The 17712-nt window shown below is 49.7% G+C and overlaps 1 protein-coding gene across 1 annotated transcript in view; it reads right to left on the bottom strand.

The window, feature by feature from the left end:
* SGSM1 (small G protein signaling modulator 1) overlaps positions 1-17712 on the bottom strand; it is an 80261-nt gene that overhangs the window by 42764 nt on the left and 19785 nt on the right. The window contains exon 3 of the mRNA XM_084649554.1: positions 10126-10201. Coding sequence (XP_084505680.1) covers positions 10126-10201 — 76 coding nt within the window. The remainder of the gene's footprint in view (positions 1-10125; positions 10202-17712) is intronic.

Genomic DNA, 17712 nt, shown 5'->3' with positions numbered 1-17712 from the left:
GGGAAGAGTAGGAAGCGGCAGCCTCACGGCGGGGAGCTCTCTCTCACGGGATCCAGGAACTGACGTGACACTGGCCAGAGGTGTGAAGGACTCTGGAACCTGCCAGTGTGTTCAGGAGGAAGACGGATCACCCCTGGTAAGACAGGCATTCATACAAGCTGTGTATGGTTTCCAAGGTAGGCTTTTGTTCTAAACAAACCCCTCGCTTTCTGAAGGCTGGTGGGTCACCGGCGCGCCCTGGCAGCACCCCGGAGAGAGAACAGGATGCCAGGTCCTGAACTAAGCTCAGGCTTGCTAAGGTGATCAGGGAGTGGCAGGAGGAAATTGCATCTTAAATCCCTGGTCTGGCGGGAAAGGAACAGGTGCCCCCCCTGAGAAAGGTGGCGGCTAGAGTGGGGTGCCCCTAGGAGGTCACGAAGTGGTCACCGGTGCAGTTACTTCAAGCACTGCGACAGAGTCAACAGATGAAAAGTGCAGCCAACCCACTGGACAATACGCAAGCCCTTTCAGTGGCCCTGGCCGCATTGCTAGCAACAGGCTGGGTTCCCCGCCAGCAGACAGCACGTTTCTGTATGTTCAACAGGGGTTTTGCTTCCAGCTCTCCAGTTACCCAGGTCACCATTACCTATAAACGTGCTGGCCTGTACATAGACGCAGATGTTTATACAGTAAAACATTTGTGGCTCTCATCTTTTATGTGAGAGTTTCTCACATGAAACAACACAAGGATTTACACCAGTTTGGATTTACACCATGTATTAAAAGTGGACAGCAGTGCACTGGAATGAGCTGGCTAGTGTCTGTCCCTGCTGCCCTCCACTGGACAGAATCAGAACTGCTTAGCTGCGTGTCATAGGCACCGCGGGGCCTACAGCTAACCGGGGACTCGCCTCTGGCCCCAGTGGTGTTTCTGGAGCAGGAGAGCCAGAGTTCCATCCCTGCTCCCGCTGTGACCTTCTCAGTGGCCAGCTCTCGCGGACAATTTGTGAAGTCCTCGGCGCCTATAGGTGTGTTACAATACGAGCAAGGGAAACTGAAGGATTTGCACAGTAATACAACAAATTGGGCAGTTTTCTAAATACAAATCACAATTCTTGGAGCTAAGTTTGTTCCTACAGTTTGCAGGTAAGAGAGACTCTAAATACATAGACCCCAGTAAGGCCAGCTTGGGTTATTAATTCAATTGGAATGAAGTGACCTTCTCCCCAGCTTTAGTGACTCACTTTACCAAGGCAACTAGTGACTTGTATTGCAGCAGCTGGTGCACAGCCCGACCCTCTCCAGGCCAGTGCCATGTAACATGCGAGTGTCCAGGTTTTCTGGAAGGGGATGTTACACACCCAGTAAAGCCCCCAGAGAGAGCCAAGGAGAATCTGGTATCTGCCGGTTCCTGCAGCATCCCAAGTGACAGAGGTCACCCCCATGAAGTGGTGCACAGCCCTCACGCTGACCCCTGGCAAAGGGGCAAATTAGGCCACAGCAACTCCTCAGAGAACAATGCACCCTAACACTGATGACACTGGCAATTTGCCTGTTTGAGCCTCTGGGGATGGGGGAATCAGGATAGATGGCTGGTGTCAAACAAAAAAAAAAACTTACTCAGGAGGCTGATCAAACTGCTGGAAAATTACACAACGCACCCATGCTATAAGCTAGCGATCTGGGTGTGGGTAAGACAAGCTTTCTGGCAAACAAACACCGTTCCTTCTCTCCAGAAGGACCCTCGACAGAGCCAGCCGCACTAGGGATGTTCTGCACCACCTAAGCAGAGGCACTGTGTGCTTCCTGTGTTTGTAAAAGTGTTTTTTTGAATGGCTGTGCAAGTCTACAGAGACACTCCCCGGCGTTTCACGCAGACCTGTCATCGTCAGCTCCCATGTGGCCCCCAGGGCCGTGAAAGGAGGTGTCACGTTATCGCAGCATTGCTTAGCACTACATCTGGGCTCACCACACGGAGTAAGCAGGGAGTTCTCAGCTGTGCGGGTGTGTGACGTACTATCAGCCCTGATCTGGCTGAAGAGATAAAAGCATCAGATGGGTGACCGGCCGAGGCCCGTTCGCTCGAGAGATCCATTCAGAGCAGCTAGCTGGATTTCTGATATTTCAGTAATGCACCATATGAATACGCCTCAAGTGCAGACGCTGCAGACAACACAAACCTTGCTGGGAGGGACCCCCTGGCTGAGAGTTCGACCACACCAAAACACCCGCTGCTGGCCTGCATCAGCTGACTCAGGCTCATGGGGCTCAGGCTGCGGGGCTAGAAAACTGCAGTGTAGCCATTTGGGCTCGGCTGGAGCCCAGGCTCTGGGACCCTCCTCCTCACGAGTCCCAGAGCCCAGGCTCCAGATCGAGCAGGAATGTCTACACTGCAATTTTATAGCCCTGCAGCCCAAGCCAGCTGCTCCGGGTGTTTTACGGCAGCGTAGACATGCCCTAAGGACAAGCTGCAGTTTGACTGCAGGGTAATTAACTTCAAAATAAGACCGGCTTGTGTTATTGGCTTCAGGATCTAAAAGATCTACAGGGCTGTAAGACCCTGCAAGTTTCCCTGGAGTTCATCTGCAGATTGCTGAGCGGCTCACTACATACAGGACAGTTACACAGAGCTGGCCCTGCAATGCCATGTCCACCGCCACATTGTCTTCGTTGTTATAGTCCTGTTTCATTTTCCTGTGCCCAGCTGGCACTTCACACAACGTGCTCCAAAGACAATGACTGGAACTGCAGGGGGGCCATCTCCGATCATCGTAACAGCCCCTTGGAAACTCAGGGCAAACCCCCAACCCAGCTGAAACCAAGGGGGCAAGCTAGCCCTTGTGGACGCATGCGTCTCTGCAGGATGAAACTGCCCCTCACAAAGAGTGGATCTCGCCCCACTCCCTTCGTTACTCCACCAATGGGGACAGAAATTTGACTCCGAGACCAGCAGCACCCAGTCCCCCACCATCTGGTGCTCCTCGCACGCCATCGAGGGCTCCCAGCATTCGCCAGCACTTCATTCACTTATTCTCTCCTTGATCTCTGAAGCAGAGTAGCTTCCATTTCAAATGCCAGCTCGGCCGTGCTCCACCGCTCCCCACGAGCAGATTACCAACATCCGCTCTCTAGTGCTTCCAGCTCTGGCAAGTCACTCATCGGCCAATCAGTCACGCTGCCAGTCAGCTCCTTAGCAAGGCCCAGCTGGATGCCTGATGTCAAGGGCTCATGGGAACAGGCACCGATCAGACTTGGGGAAATGGTGTAGCCGCTTGGCCAGAACAGAGCAGTGGACGCTCTTGCACCAAGGAGAATTACAGACAAACCTGGCAGGCGTGCCACTGGGAAGGCAGCCGGGCGTGATTTCCACCTCCTCATAGTACAGGGGTGCTTTTATATAGAAGAGATCTGTCGGGGTGGGGAGAGGTCTGTGTACGTGTAAACAGTTTGTTAATAGGTAACATGTCAATAGATGGAGCTCACGGACACGCCAGCAGTGTACCTGGGTCCTGTGGGACAGTAAGCACACATCCACTCCTCCTCTCTAGGGAGCCCTCTCGTGCCTGGACGCAGCAGTCAAGGGACTGTCTCAGGTGCCCTGTCCTATGTTCTCCCTCGGACCTGCAACAGCCTCTCTCTCCTCCCGATTTCTCCCTTGGCTGTTCTGTGGCTTGGCTCCCTGGCCAAGTCACAGAGAAGTCTGAACCCCTTCCGGGGGAGCACAACCCAGGCCAAACACATCTTCAAATGAATGCAGCTTCTGCCCCACTCGGGCTTTACCACAGCTCCTTCGTTGGCCCTACCTCAGGGCTTCCCTCCAGGGGCCTATCCTGCCCCTGTAGTGTGCTTCCCAGGTTGTATCCTGCCTGTTAAACTACAGCCCAGGGCTTGTCTCTGCCAGAGAGACCGATCTTCCCAACAGCCTCCCCAACTGAGTTCCCTCAGTCTATTTATAAGGCCTAGCTCCGCCTTCTCTGGCCAGGAGACAATTAACACCCGCCAAGGGCCAGGCAGGAGTAATTGTGTTTCTGTCCCTTGCCCTGCCCCATCATAGGGACCGATAACATGCTTTGTATTGGCGCACTGCAAATAGTTTCCTGCGCACAGCACTTACACCTCTAGCCTGTGTTGAACCCTTCTGGAGCAGCCCACCCCCATCTTGCACAACAAGGATGCAAAGCTTTGGGGTTGCTGAGGACCCTTCCCCTCATGGCTGTTCCAGTGGCCGTGATGACCAGCCCCCACATCCCCCTCAAACGAAACGCTCTCTGGCATCACCAGTTGGCTGAGAACATGGTCAAAACAGGAGCCATTTGATCCCCACAGCTATCGCTGTGTCCTCATCACTGAAACGGGCTCCTTTTCCCATTGACAAGGAACAGGCCTCACTGAAGACAGGGATTTTAAAAAACGAAACATCTTCCCGCTGTTTTAATATCCGTGCTGCCGACGCTCATAATTTCATTGCAAATCCTGTGGTATTTGCTGTTTTTCATGAAGCCCCAGCTCCTGGAATCACAAAACGGTGTGAGAATCTCTGCTTTCATTGGGGGGGGGGGGGAAGGTTTTACCCTTATGGGTATGAAGGAAAGCTTGAAAAGGTGACCTGAGTGCACTCGAAAGGTTCAAAAACCAGAACTAAAACAAAACATTTCTGAAAAGCCTTGTGATGTTTTGGGCCTGGTTCATGATTTTTGAATGCTTGGGACTGTATTACTGTTGCTGTTACTGTATTAATCGAAACAAGCGGCAAAGAGTCCTGTGGCACCTTATAGACTAACAGACGTACTGGAGCATGAGCTTTCGTGGGTGAATACCCACTTCGTCGGATGCATGTATTAATCTAAACAGCTTAAAATAACTCTCCTTACATATCTCTCTCTCTCACACACACACACACACACACACACACACACACACACACACTTTAAATGAAGTTTCGCAATAAGATAAGTACATGCAAAGGTATATTATAAACTACAATTTCCATCCACCCCCAGAATATAATCCGCAACAAAACACACATACAATATTCACATTTTGCCCATAAATGCTCAAACATCGGGCTAGTTTTTATTCCTAGTGAAATGTTACAACGGAGTTACACCAGGTGGGAATCTGGCCTGGGATGTTTACATTTACTCTGGACAGCTGAGCAATTTTAATGTATTCAGACTAAACGTGGAATCTGACCACAAGAACTATTTACACACAGGACAGCCATTAGGAACTAAATAAACCCTAGTAGCATTGAGGACTCATTTTAACTTTTGAAGGGAGCGTGGGACTTGACAGGTGTCAATGTAGATTTATCTTCCCCAAACCTCGCAGCTCCATAATTGGGAAACCTGATCTGCTGGGATCAGCTGCCCTTTTCTGTCCCCCAGAGGCTTCATTCACGGGGATTTAAGTAAGAGAAGGAATGGGAGGGCTCAGATCACGAGGGCCAAGTTTGAGAGCCCTGCGGAGGGAAAAAGGGCAGTGCCCCAGGAAAGGCATTTTGCGGATTATGAAAACGGCCTTCTTTATAAAGCCGCCTCCTACCACAGCACTCAGGGAACCGCACAGAACTGAAACTGAAATGTCAGCAACAGATGGATGATAGGCTGTGAACACCCAGAGCCATTGGCAAACCTGGTGGCCTCATTAAGGTAGCCAATGAGCCCTTCTCCTTGCCTGGATGCCTCAGCTCTGTGGCGCAGAATGCTATAAATAGTCCCTGGCCGTGAAGCTTTGCACTGTACAGAAAGCAGCGAGTGAGTCACACCTGGAAGTTCTGCTCTTTCCAAGTCCCTCTCTGCTAACAGCGTGTTCAGGTACTTAGGACTGGAACATGCACCCACCTGCCTTTGCATCCCGGAGAGTGGGAGAAGGGGAACGAACAGACCCCAGTTGCTTTCAGAAGCTAGAGACGGAGGTTGGGCCGTTGCCTCTCTTTTTTGTTTTTGTTTCTATAGATAGCAAAATCTGTCGGAAAAATCTCCATTCAATGGTGACAGCCACAATGCAGGAACCTGAGCGTTGTATGTGCTTAGCAGGACCATGATGATGCCCAAAGGAACATGACAATAAGCAGCTTATGTAAGATACACTCTGCCCCCACCGCTCTGCCACAGTCCCCTACTTTTCTAGCCCTGGGCCTCCACACAGCTCTGCATTTCAACTTCGCCTCCCGCATCCTCTATTATTCTACTCCTAGCATCCCGCAAAATCGGGGCCCGTGGACCGCAGCCCTGACGCACAGCACCGCCTTTCCTGGGCTCCCTGCACACAGCTCCGCCAATGCACCTTGGTAATGACCTCCTGCATCTCCTGCCCTGATGCTGTTCCAGCCACACATCCTTGTCCCAACAGCTTTGGCTAAGGACCTCAACCCTGACCCAGTGGTGTCAAATTCCACATCTCCTTCATGGGAGAAAGGCTATTAGAAGCGGCTACACAGCGGATAGCCTTGAAGCTCCCTTGTGGCGCTTTGCTTTCCTGGCAAGATTAGGCTGCACTGGAGCTGGTCTTCAGAGAGAACCTTGTCTTCTCAGACACTATGCGTTTGATTTCCATGGGTGCCGAACTACCTCAGAGTCCACTAACGCTGACTGGAGCCAAGGGCGTTCTGCTCAGCACTTCTGAACCTCTGGCCCAGTTTCCCTGGAGCGAGTGCTCTCACTGGTTTGTAATCATGCCAGTGTTCAGAAGAATGCACAGTTTCTCTGAGTTACGGTGTGTTGAAGAGCTACCATTGGGCCCTGTATCAGACATTCTCCAGTGGGGAATCCAAGAATCGAGCCAAGGAGCAGGCCAATTCAGTTCAAGAGACTAATTCCCAGAGAATTCCCATGTTTCAACGATTTTTGTCCTTATAACCCAAGTAGTTTCCTTAGGCCCCAGATACCAGAACAACCTTCCTATCTGCAAGAACCCACCTGAGCAGCAGCCTAGGACACTGAATGTCATTCCAATCTGGCGGTGCCTTTCACGGCTCCCCTCTCTGCAGATGATAAACCTTCCTCCTGCAGGGACTGTTGGGCCTGGGACAGGGACTGCAGGGCAGGCTGGCTGTCAGGTCAGAAGAAGAGGGACAGAAAACAGTTTTGAAACATGGATGAAGCTGATTTGCTGCTTTCTTAGCACTTGAGAATAGAATCATCAAACTGGAAGGGATCTTGAGAGGTTGTCTAGTCCGGTCCCCTGTACCAAGGCAGGACGAAGCATTATCTAGACCAGTGGTCACCAACCGGTCAATCGCGATCTCTGGCAGCACAGCGGGGCTGCTGCTAAGACAGGCTCCCTGCCTACCCCCAGCCCCATGCTGCTCCCCTGTGGCCCCTGGGGGAGGGCAGGCGGCACATGGCTCTGCGCACTGCCCCATTCTGCAAGCACCAAACCAAATAGGTTGGTTCCCTGTTGGGTGGCCTCCTCTGGATCCCTGTTTCTGCCCTATGACTCTCACCTAACCTATGCTCTCGTTCTTTGTCCTCTGTAATTAATTGATTTTGTGGCTGATGGGCTCCTCCCCTCATTTGAGGGAATGGACCTTTCAGTGCGCTGGCAGGCCTCTCCCAAGGACTCGGAAATAGGCCAGCAATTTTCATCATCAGCAACAAACTCAGTTCTGTCCCAGTCCAAACCGGCCACTGCTGAAAAAAAGCTCCCACTGACTGCAAGCCCCAGAATGTTTAGAGGCCTGTTTCTGTGGCGCATTTGTGGTCACCCACAATCCCACTGAATTCTCAAGGTTTCGTCAGTCGAAAGGTAAGGGTGGAACAGGTGAATGGCCTACGATGTTTTGATGATATGTTCATCGGCAAGCTGTGAGAGATAAATACAGAGCTTGCAGCCCAGGCCAAAGGAGCCTGAGACATGGGCTGAGCGACTGGTTTACTGATCAGACCCCATGGCTAGAGGTTGCTGCTACATGGTGCTGGCTTCTTTGCACTAGGCCCAGCGGAGCAGGTAGCCTGCTCTCCCCAGCTTGTGTTGCCATAGACACCGCACCGGGAGTCCTGCAGCAGAGAGCGAATCAGCCATGCAGGAGAAGAGCAGCATGAGTAGGCTGAGAATGCAGTTTCTTCAGGGTGGGTTAAGATGCCTTTTTAGTGGCTCACTCTTCAAGAGAGGCATGCTGCGTGGAACAGGGACGGGGCAGCAGGGAGAAGGCAGTCACAGACTCCCCAAGGCACCGCTGTGTGCAGTTATAGTCAGAAGGGAAAACCCTGCTTCCCACAAAGAGCTGCGCTGCCTTTGGGTCTGTACCGAGGAATCCGAAACAGGAGAGCACCATTCTTTAGGACAGAACATCCTGCTCTTGCACAGCGCGCCCAGTGGGCCAGTGTAGACATGGGGCAATCCCCACCCCTCCGTGCCCAGCGATGAGATACATCCACATTACCAAACCAGGCAGAGCCAGACAGTCAGCGAGCACCAGCTTTGTGCAGTGGGGTTTGGCCCCGAGAACTGCCCTGCAGGATTTCCAGAGGGCTGTTCATGCTGTCACTGTCACATGGCCCTGGGGCCTCCTGGCAGCTGCAGGATGCTGCTACAACGCTGATACAAACAGGTGCCGATGCTGCGGGGGGGCCCGTTTTCAGAATAATAATAATTCTGCTTTTAAATAAAGAAATGCCTCTAAAGAGGCGATTCCACATTCCCAGCAGATAGACAGAGGAAGGAAAATGGGAGGAAAATCCGATGTCCTGATTTTTATAGGGACAATCCCGATATTCAGGGCTTTGTCTTGTACAGACCCGTTACCCCTCACGCCCTGTCCCAGTTTTTCCCCGTTTGCTATCTGGTCACCCCATCCAGTCATAAGAGAAAAAAATATTAAACAGAGATAAATCATGGGACGAGCCATCAGAAAAACACCCGGTTTTGCCTCTTACACCCCTGAAGCTCATTTCTGATTAGCAGCAGCGAAGCTGCTAGAATCACCACCACCATCCCCCTTGTCTCCCAAAGAAGAGACGTTGCGGCAAGCGTACTGACCTATCAGCAGAGTAATTTGGTTTGAGGCAATCGCCAAGGAACCTCTCCAGCCCAGAAGTGCTAGCAAAGAGGGAGTGAGGCCTGCTCCGCTGAGTGAGCTTCCCAGCCACTGGCTACTGCAAGGGGCTATTAGTTCTGTCTGACCTGCACCCTGCTCATTAGTGGATATCTGCAGCCTGATTATTTTATCTCCCAAGCTGCGTTTTGCCTGGTCGGCTTTGCACCATGCAGCTAGAATACAGACAGGCCTGCAGTCATCCAAGGGGAAGGTTCATGCACCAAAAACAAGGCAGCTTACTTCCACTGCTGTACTGGTGTGTGCAGCGCACACGCAAAAAAATCCCTATTGGTAAGGATGCTCCTAAAATCCCTTTGTTCCACAATTCCTGCTGCAAACTCACCTCCAGGCCCACGTCTCACACCCAAGCCAAGCAAAATCTTTAGGGCACTTTTTCATGCTTTGCCTGGCTGTTCTTTTAACTGGCTGATTCCAGTATATGTTTTCCAAATGTCAAAATTGTCACTACACCTGGAAAAAGCCAGGTATTAATAGGCTGAGTACTGAAACTTGTCAAAGACCAGATGCCGAAAACTGAACCAGCAGAGGAGGCTGGAGGCAGGTCTCCCATACGATCTCACTGACACGATTTAAAAGGATTTAAAACCTTCACCATACATGCTCCCTGTTCCCACATTCCCACCCCCACACATACCATTTATAAACAGTAAGCAGATGCTTGCCCCAAGCTCTGGCTCTCATTTACATACATTAATAGTTCATAATAGTAAAATATTCAAATATCAGATAATGGGGCCTCTGTTCTATCCACTTATAAATGAATAAAAGACACTAAGTACTCCAGGGCCTCGTCCGCCTGTCTTTTTTGTTTCTGTTTATAACATGACATCCGTGTCCTCCCCTCTTCTGATGCCTCCAATCCGTTTCACAGTCCCGGGGGTAATTTTGTTGACAAAAGGATTCATTTCCTGGGCCTGACACTCACTGGTCATAGCACAAGGTGCCATAGAAGAACTGAGCTAAGATGGGAAGTTCTCAGGCCAGCACAATGCTGAGATGCAGCAACAACCCAACGTGGAGACAGAGCTGGGCTGTCAACTTCTCAGAGTCAGTTTCTTTTCTGCACCCTGACCTCGGAGACTTACCACAGAATGAGATGATGTGGCTACTGTCCTCATGCACAAACTTCCTCGTCACAGCTTCCTCCATAATCTGCTTCACCTGTCGAACAAGGAGATAGTTAGGAAAAAGCCTGTATATGCAAGCAACATAACTGGGGCAGGACAAGAGAATAACAGACAGCTATACTCTGCAGCAGGTCTGACATGTTCCATCCAGCAGACGGAATCAGTGAGCATCTGCTCAACATCTGCATGGGCCAAAAATCGCAAGACTCAGAGAGCACCAAGCTATTTAAGTGCTTGAGTTTATAACAAAGGATCAGTAAGGATCTCTCTCTCTGCTGTCCTTCTTCTCTGATGGCCTCTAGCAGGCCCCATGGCCGCACCCAGGTTGCATGGTCTCATGGGAAGCCACAATCCATTGGCCTGCCAGGCTCCACACAAGCCACTTGAAAGATCGATGCTGTAACAAATGAGGCAAATGATTTTGCTTCATTTTTATTTTCTGAGAGGCCTTAGACCAGGAAAAGGGAGCAGAAAATTACATCCAGGAATTGAAGAGCATTCAGTTAAAAAGAATCAATCAGGGTTACCAAATCCAGCTTGAATACATTTATGGTATTTTTTATGCACTCCTGTTTTGTGTGTTTGACAAATTTCATGTCATGCAGCTGGCCTGAACAACCTGGAACAAGGCCATCAAGCCAGTCTTCAGTGAATCAGCTCTCGTCAAATGAGACTGGGATGGTAATTTGCATAGCAATGTAATCAGTGCTGAACCCTGAGTGACTGAGTCTATATTGCCTGTGACATATTACCAGCATTCTGTTCAGTTCACTTCATTAAAGGGAACCTGTCAAGTAGGTTGGACATTAGGGGCCGGACATTAAAAAAGGAACCCACATAATTATGAGCAGATTTTGAAGGCACAAAATGGGAGGTCAGATGTAAGAGTCAGACCTAAAATGTTACCCATGGTACAGTGCCAGGGGGGCAGATGAGTGACTGTGGCAGATCAAGGCACTGGCTTGTCTTAATGGCTCCAGAGGCTTTAAGAACTGCTGACGTTGGCAGAACTAGAAAAGAAACAGCCCATATATTTAACCAAGGTCACTGTCCTTGAAGCTTTTCCACAGCCACCTACTGCATGCAGCACTCGCTCCCTCGAGAGCTCCCTGTCTCATAAAGAGTCCACCTCCACCAAGCACCAATGTTACAAGAAAACCCCGCAGCTATCAATGTGTCTTGGAGCTAAACCAGAAGATTCTTCACGCTTGTCTCTAACACACACTGGGAGCCCTGACGTAGAGTAATAAGCCATTGTGGAAAGTGATCATAAATGTATAAAATCAAGAAATAAGGCCAACACATCAGAGCACAGTCCAAAATAGAGTGTTTTGGCAGGTCTAACTCCTACCCCTTTCCAAAGGGAATCTGTGCACAGTGTATTTATTTTCAGCTTCCTGAGGTTGGACTTTATTGGCCATTCAAACAACGATGGAAGAGTAAACTTCAGGTAACTTTCTCTATGCTTCACTTTTCCTAGGATTTCCCTGGAGAAACCTCTCTGTCCTAGACCCTAGTCCAGCTTCTGCCTTGGGGGTGATGCCATGCAATAACCACAAAATTATAACTACAGCATTTAATCTTTGTGGTCCTAGATTAGATAAAACCAATTTAAAAAAATCTATTGTGTCTCTAAAAAATATTTTTCCCCTTCATGGATCACTACTGAGCAAAATTAAGGTTGTTTGGGCACTTTAGCTATGCATTTCCATACATTAACATGGTTTTATTTCTCTTAAGTATAAACGTCACTCTAAATGTCATGGGTTTATAATGCTTGGCTTGGGGAGAATTACAACATTCCGGTCATGCTTTTTACCCTTCAAGTTCCTATTACACGTATGCAAACATGCGTGTGCACACAGCCCTTTCCACTATAGATTTGACAGATTGTTCAGCTCCCACTTCCCTGTAAGCACAAGAAGTGGATTTGATATAGGCTTCCAGAGGAGATGAAAATGGGGAAGGGGAGAGAAGTCCGACTCCAAATTAGGACGCATTCCTTTTTATGACAGGTTTCAGAGTAACAGCCGTGTTAGTCTGTATTCGCAAAAAGAAAAGGAGTACTTGTGGCACCTTAGAGACTAACCAATTTATTAGAGCATAAGCTTTCGTGAGCTACAGCTCACTTCCTCAGATGCATCTGAGGAAGTGAGCTGTAGCTCACGAAAGCTTATGCTCTAATAAATTGGTTAGTCTCTAAGGTGCCACAAGTACTCCTTTTCTTATTCCTTTTTATGAAATTCAAAATAATTATATGCCTTGCACCACGTCCCAGAGCAGGGAGATTGGAGTCTTGTCAGGCTTGCTAGGTGGGAGTCTTCACACCAGAGAGCTGCTTAATTTTCAGCCTCTCTGCATTCAGCCTCCACCCCAGGCCTCTACCAATTGGACTGCGACTCTGTTGGCCATTTCCAAGCAGGTTTATTTTTGTGACAACTTCCCTCCCTCCCTCCCTCCCACGCCTGCGCTCCCCAGGAGTTGGATTCCCTGTGGAGGAGGAGGTGGTTTCTATGAAATGCAGTTACTCTTATCAGGAATCTAATAGGGAAGAGATTGAAAGGAGCCTCCAAACAGATGCTGCTGCTAATGACCAGTGATGGCCAGGTGCACGCTCACACCAGCGCAGGCTCAGCAAGGGTTCCAGCCTCCTGCTGCTCATGTCTAGGGGATGAATGTTCGCAGACCCCAAGGTGACCAACCAAAACTCACAGATCTTTTCCTTTTAAACTGGAGGTGAGTAAACAGCCATTGGAGCTAAATAACCTGCCCCGACAAACAGGGCCTCAGGTTGTACAACGGTTAAGAGCCCAGTGTCAGAGCCCTGGTCTCGGAATGCAGAGTGGTTCTACTCCCACTGAGGTTCCTGATTCCCAAGTCCCTCCCCTTTCTCTGTCTCAGTTTCCCCCCCCCCACCCCCCGTTAAATGATGAGAAGTCGAACACAGACTTGCTTCACAGGGGTGCTACAAGGCTTAATATTTGTCATGCGCTTTGAGACTCTTGCTTGGAAAACAACCAGGAAACACAGTATGTTATTAATGAAATAGAAAGCAACCCTGGACAAATGGGCACTGACAGCTACCCATAGCCAGGCTCATGCTATAAAGTCTTGGAGTTCACTTGCCCTGTTGGTGGTTTGCCCTCCTGGCGTATCATTTCCTTGCAGTGGTGACATAATGTCACACTGAGACCTCACTTGGGAGAGGCCAAACCCTGCCAGCTGATGCAGCCAACTAGAGGAATGGCTATCACCGGGCATCTCCCAGCACCCTGGCTCCCTGGTGCACATGCCACAGCTTCACCTGGGTACCTCTAGGAAGGTCTGTCCCTGCCAAGTGAGAGGGGAGTTCCCGTATCTCTCATACAACTCAGTGCAGCTCTGGTTTACGCCCCCAGCTAGTGTCAGTGGCCACAGCAGTCAGTGAAGGTTCAGCTGGGTATCTGGCCTTTCAAGTCTGAAATTATTTCTTTTTACCAACTTCCAAGCCACCGATTTTCTCTTTCTAGTTTTTCCAAAGCATCTTGCTGTTCGCTCTTCAGTGTTATGACACGCAGCAGAATTCACTGTGTGGTGCTTATCGTGTGCATGAAATGCTCCACGTATAATGATGCTGATCTCTAGAAGGGTCTCTTAAGAAGCTTTTTTTAAATTTGTATTTAAGATTTGACCGAGCAAAGACGACATATGCAAGACACTTAATGATTACAATTGGGAAAAATTAAACTCCTTCAGAAGATTTACCCACAGTTGACCCTGCATAACTGTCAGCTTGACAGAGAGAGTTCTTTTCTGAATACAGATATTAAATAAAACCTGCAAAGCCAAATCCACCCCAGCCTCTCGAAGCAAAATGGGTCAGCTCTCAGTGCGGCTCCATCTCCTATGTGCGTGGTGACTAATAGAGGCTGTTCTTGAACCCAGGAGGAAGCAGGATCTGTGAAGCATAATTTCAGCTGTGTCCCAGATGGTTTAAATTGGCTGACACTGAGTCAGTTACTCTCAGCAGAAAATGTAACATAAATGAGAAGACAGGCTCTAGACACCTGCATCCAACTCGCTAGCAATCCAGCTAGCACTTCTCCCTTTCCAGGAGCTGTGAGGGATCACGGGCGCAAACCCAATTCCATGGGTCCTCAGGCAGCCCTAAGACCACATCCACCACCCGGCAGCGAACGTGGGCTGGTGGACCCTAGCTAACCAGAGGTACCACCCATGAAGCTCCTGATTGGAGGAGAGGTGCGGCCTCTCCAATCGGCTCAGATTTGATATATAAGCCAGAAGGAGGCACAGGAAGTTGACTATGCAACTAGGTGAATCCCTGGATGGCTGCTACATAGGACCCTGCCTCCCTGCCCTGCTCCTGGTCCCTGCCTTGTTCAACTTCCCTGCTTCTATGCCCCACCTCTAGCATCTGACTCCAATGCTGACCCTTGGCTTGACTCCTGACTCTGGCTCCCAACTCCTGCTCCAAGCAGACCTCTAAGCCTGAGCATACTGCTCTGACCACCTACGTCCTGGTCCATGGCAAGAGCCAGCGGTGGCTCTCCCACCACAACAGGAAAGGGGGTCTGGTGGTCAAGACACTGGTCCAGAAACTTGGATTCAGTTCCCAGCTCTGAGGCAAAGTTCCTGCATGACGGGGTCTCTGGGCCTCAGTTCTCCATCAGCCAGAGGAGGAGGTTCACTGTCCCTTTCTTCCACCCTTTGTCCATCTTCTCTCTCTAGATTGTTAGGGTTTCTGAGCCTGGGCCATAGGTACAGCGCCTGACACAATGGGGCCCAAGAGGAGGATGGCTGGGGCATCTAGACGCTAACAATGTTGCTGCTGCTACACCTGCAGTCCCACTTGGTCTGAGGGGATGAGGAGACAAACCATTAGGGCCCAGATATATGAAATCAGGCCTTGCAGCCTTGAGTCTCTGCTACACACCGTAAGACAACACCCAGGACAGGAAGAAGCTTGAAATGCTGGGAGATTCGTTTCGTTAACTTACAGTGCTACACGTGTCCACACTTTCAGTTTCCTGACTCAGCACTTCTGATGTCAACAACTCACAAGAATGAGCAGCGAGAGCCCCCTGGGTCTACATGGGACTGCGCTGAATTCGAATTTGAAGTGAGCCACGCACATCGGCCTGAGGGACAGGCAAGGCACAGGGCATCCCTCTCTCTATCCAGAGATAATGAGTCACCTGGGGAACGCACGGCTGGCCTTCAGATGCTGTGGATTCTGCCCTGCTTTGAGAGCTGCTGCATTTACAGCATGTTGAGAAGTAGCTAATCTGAATGCAAATGGTCAGCCAACGTATGGGACCCTGCCACTGGCCAGGTAAACAATGTGCATACGACCAACCGTCCAGCCAGTCTCCCTTTAACTGCAGTGCAGCTACGGTGTTCACAAATGCAACAAGGGCTCTTCTCCCATTTGGCTGCGGTCACTTTCCCAACCCCCACCCCCACCCTCATCTCTGGACAAAGACTGCAAATTTCTGTCCTCGCTTTGAACCTAATTCTGCCCCCTTCCCTGACAGTGAGCAGTACCTGCCTCGGACAGCTGTCCCCTAGGAACACGGCACTGGGAACATGTCATGATGAGGAGAGCAAGGCTGTCAGGGTCCAGCTCTTTGTTTAATAAGATCTTGGATGTGGAAGTCTTGTCTGCTCTCCCCAAGTGGCCCGGCAGTAAACACAGCAAGGACGGACCAGGTGTAACCTTCATTCTGTACTTCACTTCCATTGCTTCAAGAATGTTTTGTTCAAAGCCTCGATCAAACAGATGGCCCCACAAGACCAGAATTGGGTGAGATGACTTACGAGAATGGGAAATGAGGAAAGTTAACCAAGAGGACTCTCTTCAATAGTCTGGATATTAGCTCAGTTTGGACTTTGACTCTTGCCTAATCAGAGAAATCAGAGGTGGAAGAGACCTATTAGGTGCCAGCCAGTATCCCAGGAACCAGTGCCAGGGTGTGGACACTCTACTGCTTTGCCCAGTTTAGTTTTAAACATCGCTAGCAGTGGAGTTTCAACCTCTTCCTGTGGGACCTCTCTCAGTGGCAGCGGAGGGCAGGACGAGGAGCAGTGGTCTCAAGTGGCAGTGCGGGAGGTCTAGGTTGGCTGTCAGGAAAAACTTGTTCACGAGGAGGGCGGTGAAGCACTGGAATGCGTTCCCTAGGGAGGTGGTGGAATCTCCTTCCTTAGAAGTTTTTAAGGTCAGGCTTGACAAAGCCCTGGCTGGGATGATTTAGTCGGGGATTGGTCCTGCTTTGAGCAGGAGGTTGGACTCGATGACCTCCTGAGGTCCCTTCCAACCCTGATAGTCTATGATATGACTCTGTGATATGACTCCTAGCTTGAGTCACCAGTCTCAAGGCTCTCACCACTCCATTTTTCCTAATATAGAGACAAAAATTTCTTTGTCCTAATTTCATCCCTTTGCTCCTAGTTATACGCTCTTGCCTCAGCTGGGGGCTATATACAGGCCTCTTCCCTCCTCCATATCTGGAGTATGCAAACCTTTGTCCACCTCCTTCTAATCTCAGGTGTAGTCTGACCAGAGTGTTATAGACGAGAGCTACTCCCTTGCCGTTCTGTGCCCTGACGCCCCTACACACAGTGTGTAGAGTACACACACAGTCAGCCTGGGAGCTCTTTGGGGCAGGGAGGGACTGTCTTTTTGTTCTGTCTGTACAGTATCTAGCACAAGGGGGTTCTGGTCCATGACTATGGCTCCTGGGAGCTACCACGATGCAAATAATAATCAGCTGCATTTACAATGCACAGAAAAACAGCTCCTGGAGAGGCAGTTTAGTTGAAAATTACACAGCCGTGAAGAAAAATGGCAGAGTATCGCTTGAGCTTGTCAAGCTAAACAATATCAACCCAAGAAATGTTTAGTGAAACAAAAAGGAGACGAGTGAGAGAGACTGGGGCTCTCAGGGGAGACAGATGAAACCCTGAAGGGTAATGAGAGCAACAAGCCAACAAACGCAAGACTCAACTAATTGTGCAAAATGAAATATTCATGTGACTGCACATAAAAGAGAAAAAATTCAAGGCAGAGGACTGAAATTCTCAGTGCTTCCCTGACAGCAAAAGGCTAAGAGGGGGTTTGTGATCCAAATCCCATGCAAGTGGATTATTAAATCACTGCAAATGGACCAGAGAGAGCAACATGATAGAACAAAACTGAGAGAGAGCCAAAACAAGAGAGACAGCCAGCGGGCCCAGGGAAGAATAGACTGGAATTGGGATGTTCAGTTCAAGACGCTTGCTTTCTATCTCACAGGTGCAGCACCATATGACAACATTTTTGGTGATAAAACAAGCAGTATTTAACTGGGCATTCAGTATCATTCTTATTCAATATTCAGGCAGGATGGGAGCTCTGCTACGATTGTACAGCACCTAACACATGATCCTTTAAACAAAGTAATTGCCCCAGCAAATCCACCTCCAGTTTTGGGTGTGTGTGGAATGGCCCCACTGGGCATATTTTGGTCTGAAGCAGAAAGCCTTTAGAGAACAACCTGTTTGACAGCT

Source organism: Lepidochelys olivacea, assembly GCF_965140295.1.
Source record: "Lepidochelys olivacea isolate rLepOli2 genome assembly, chromosome: 15".
NCBI lineage: Eukaryota > Metazoa > Chordata > Testudines > Cheloniidae > Lepidochelys > Lepidochelys olivacea.
This window is presented reverse-complemented; position numbering and strand designations above follow the sequence as displayed.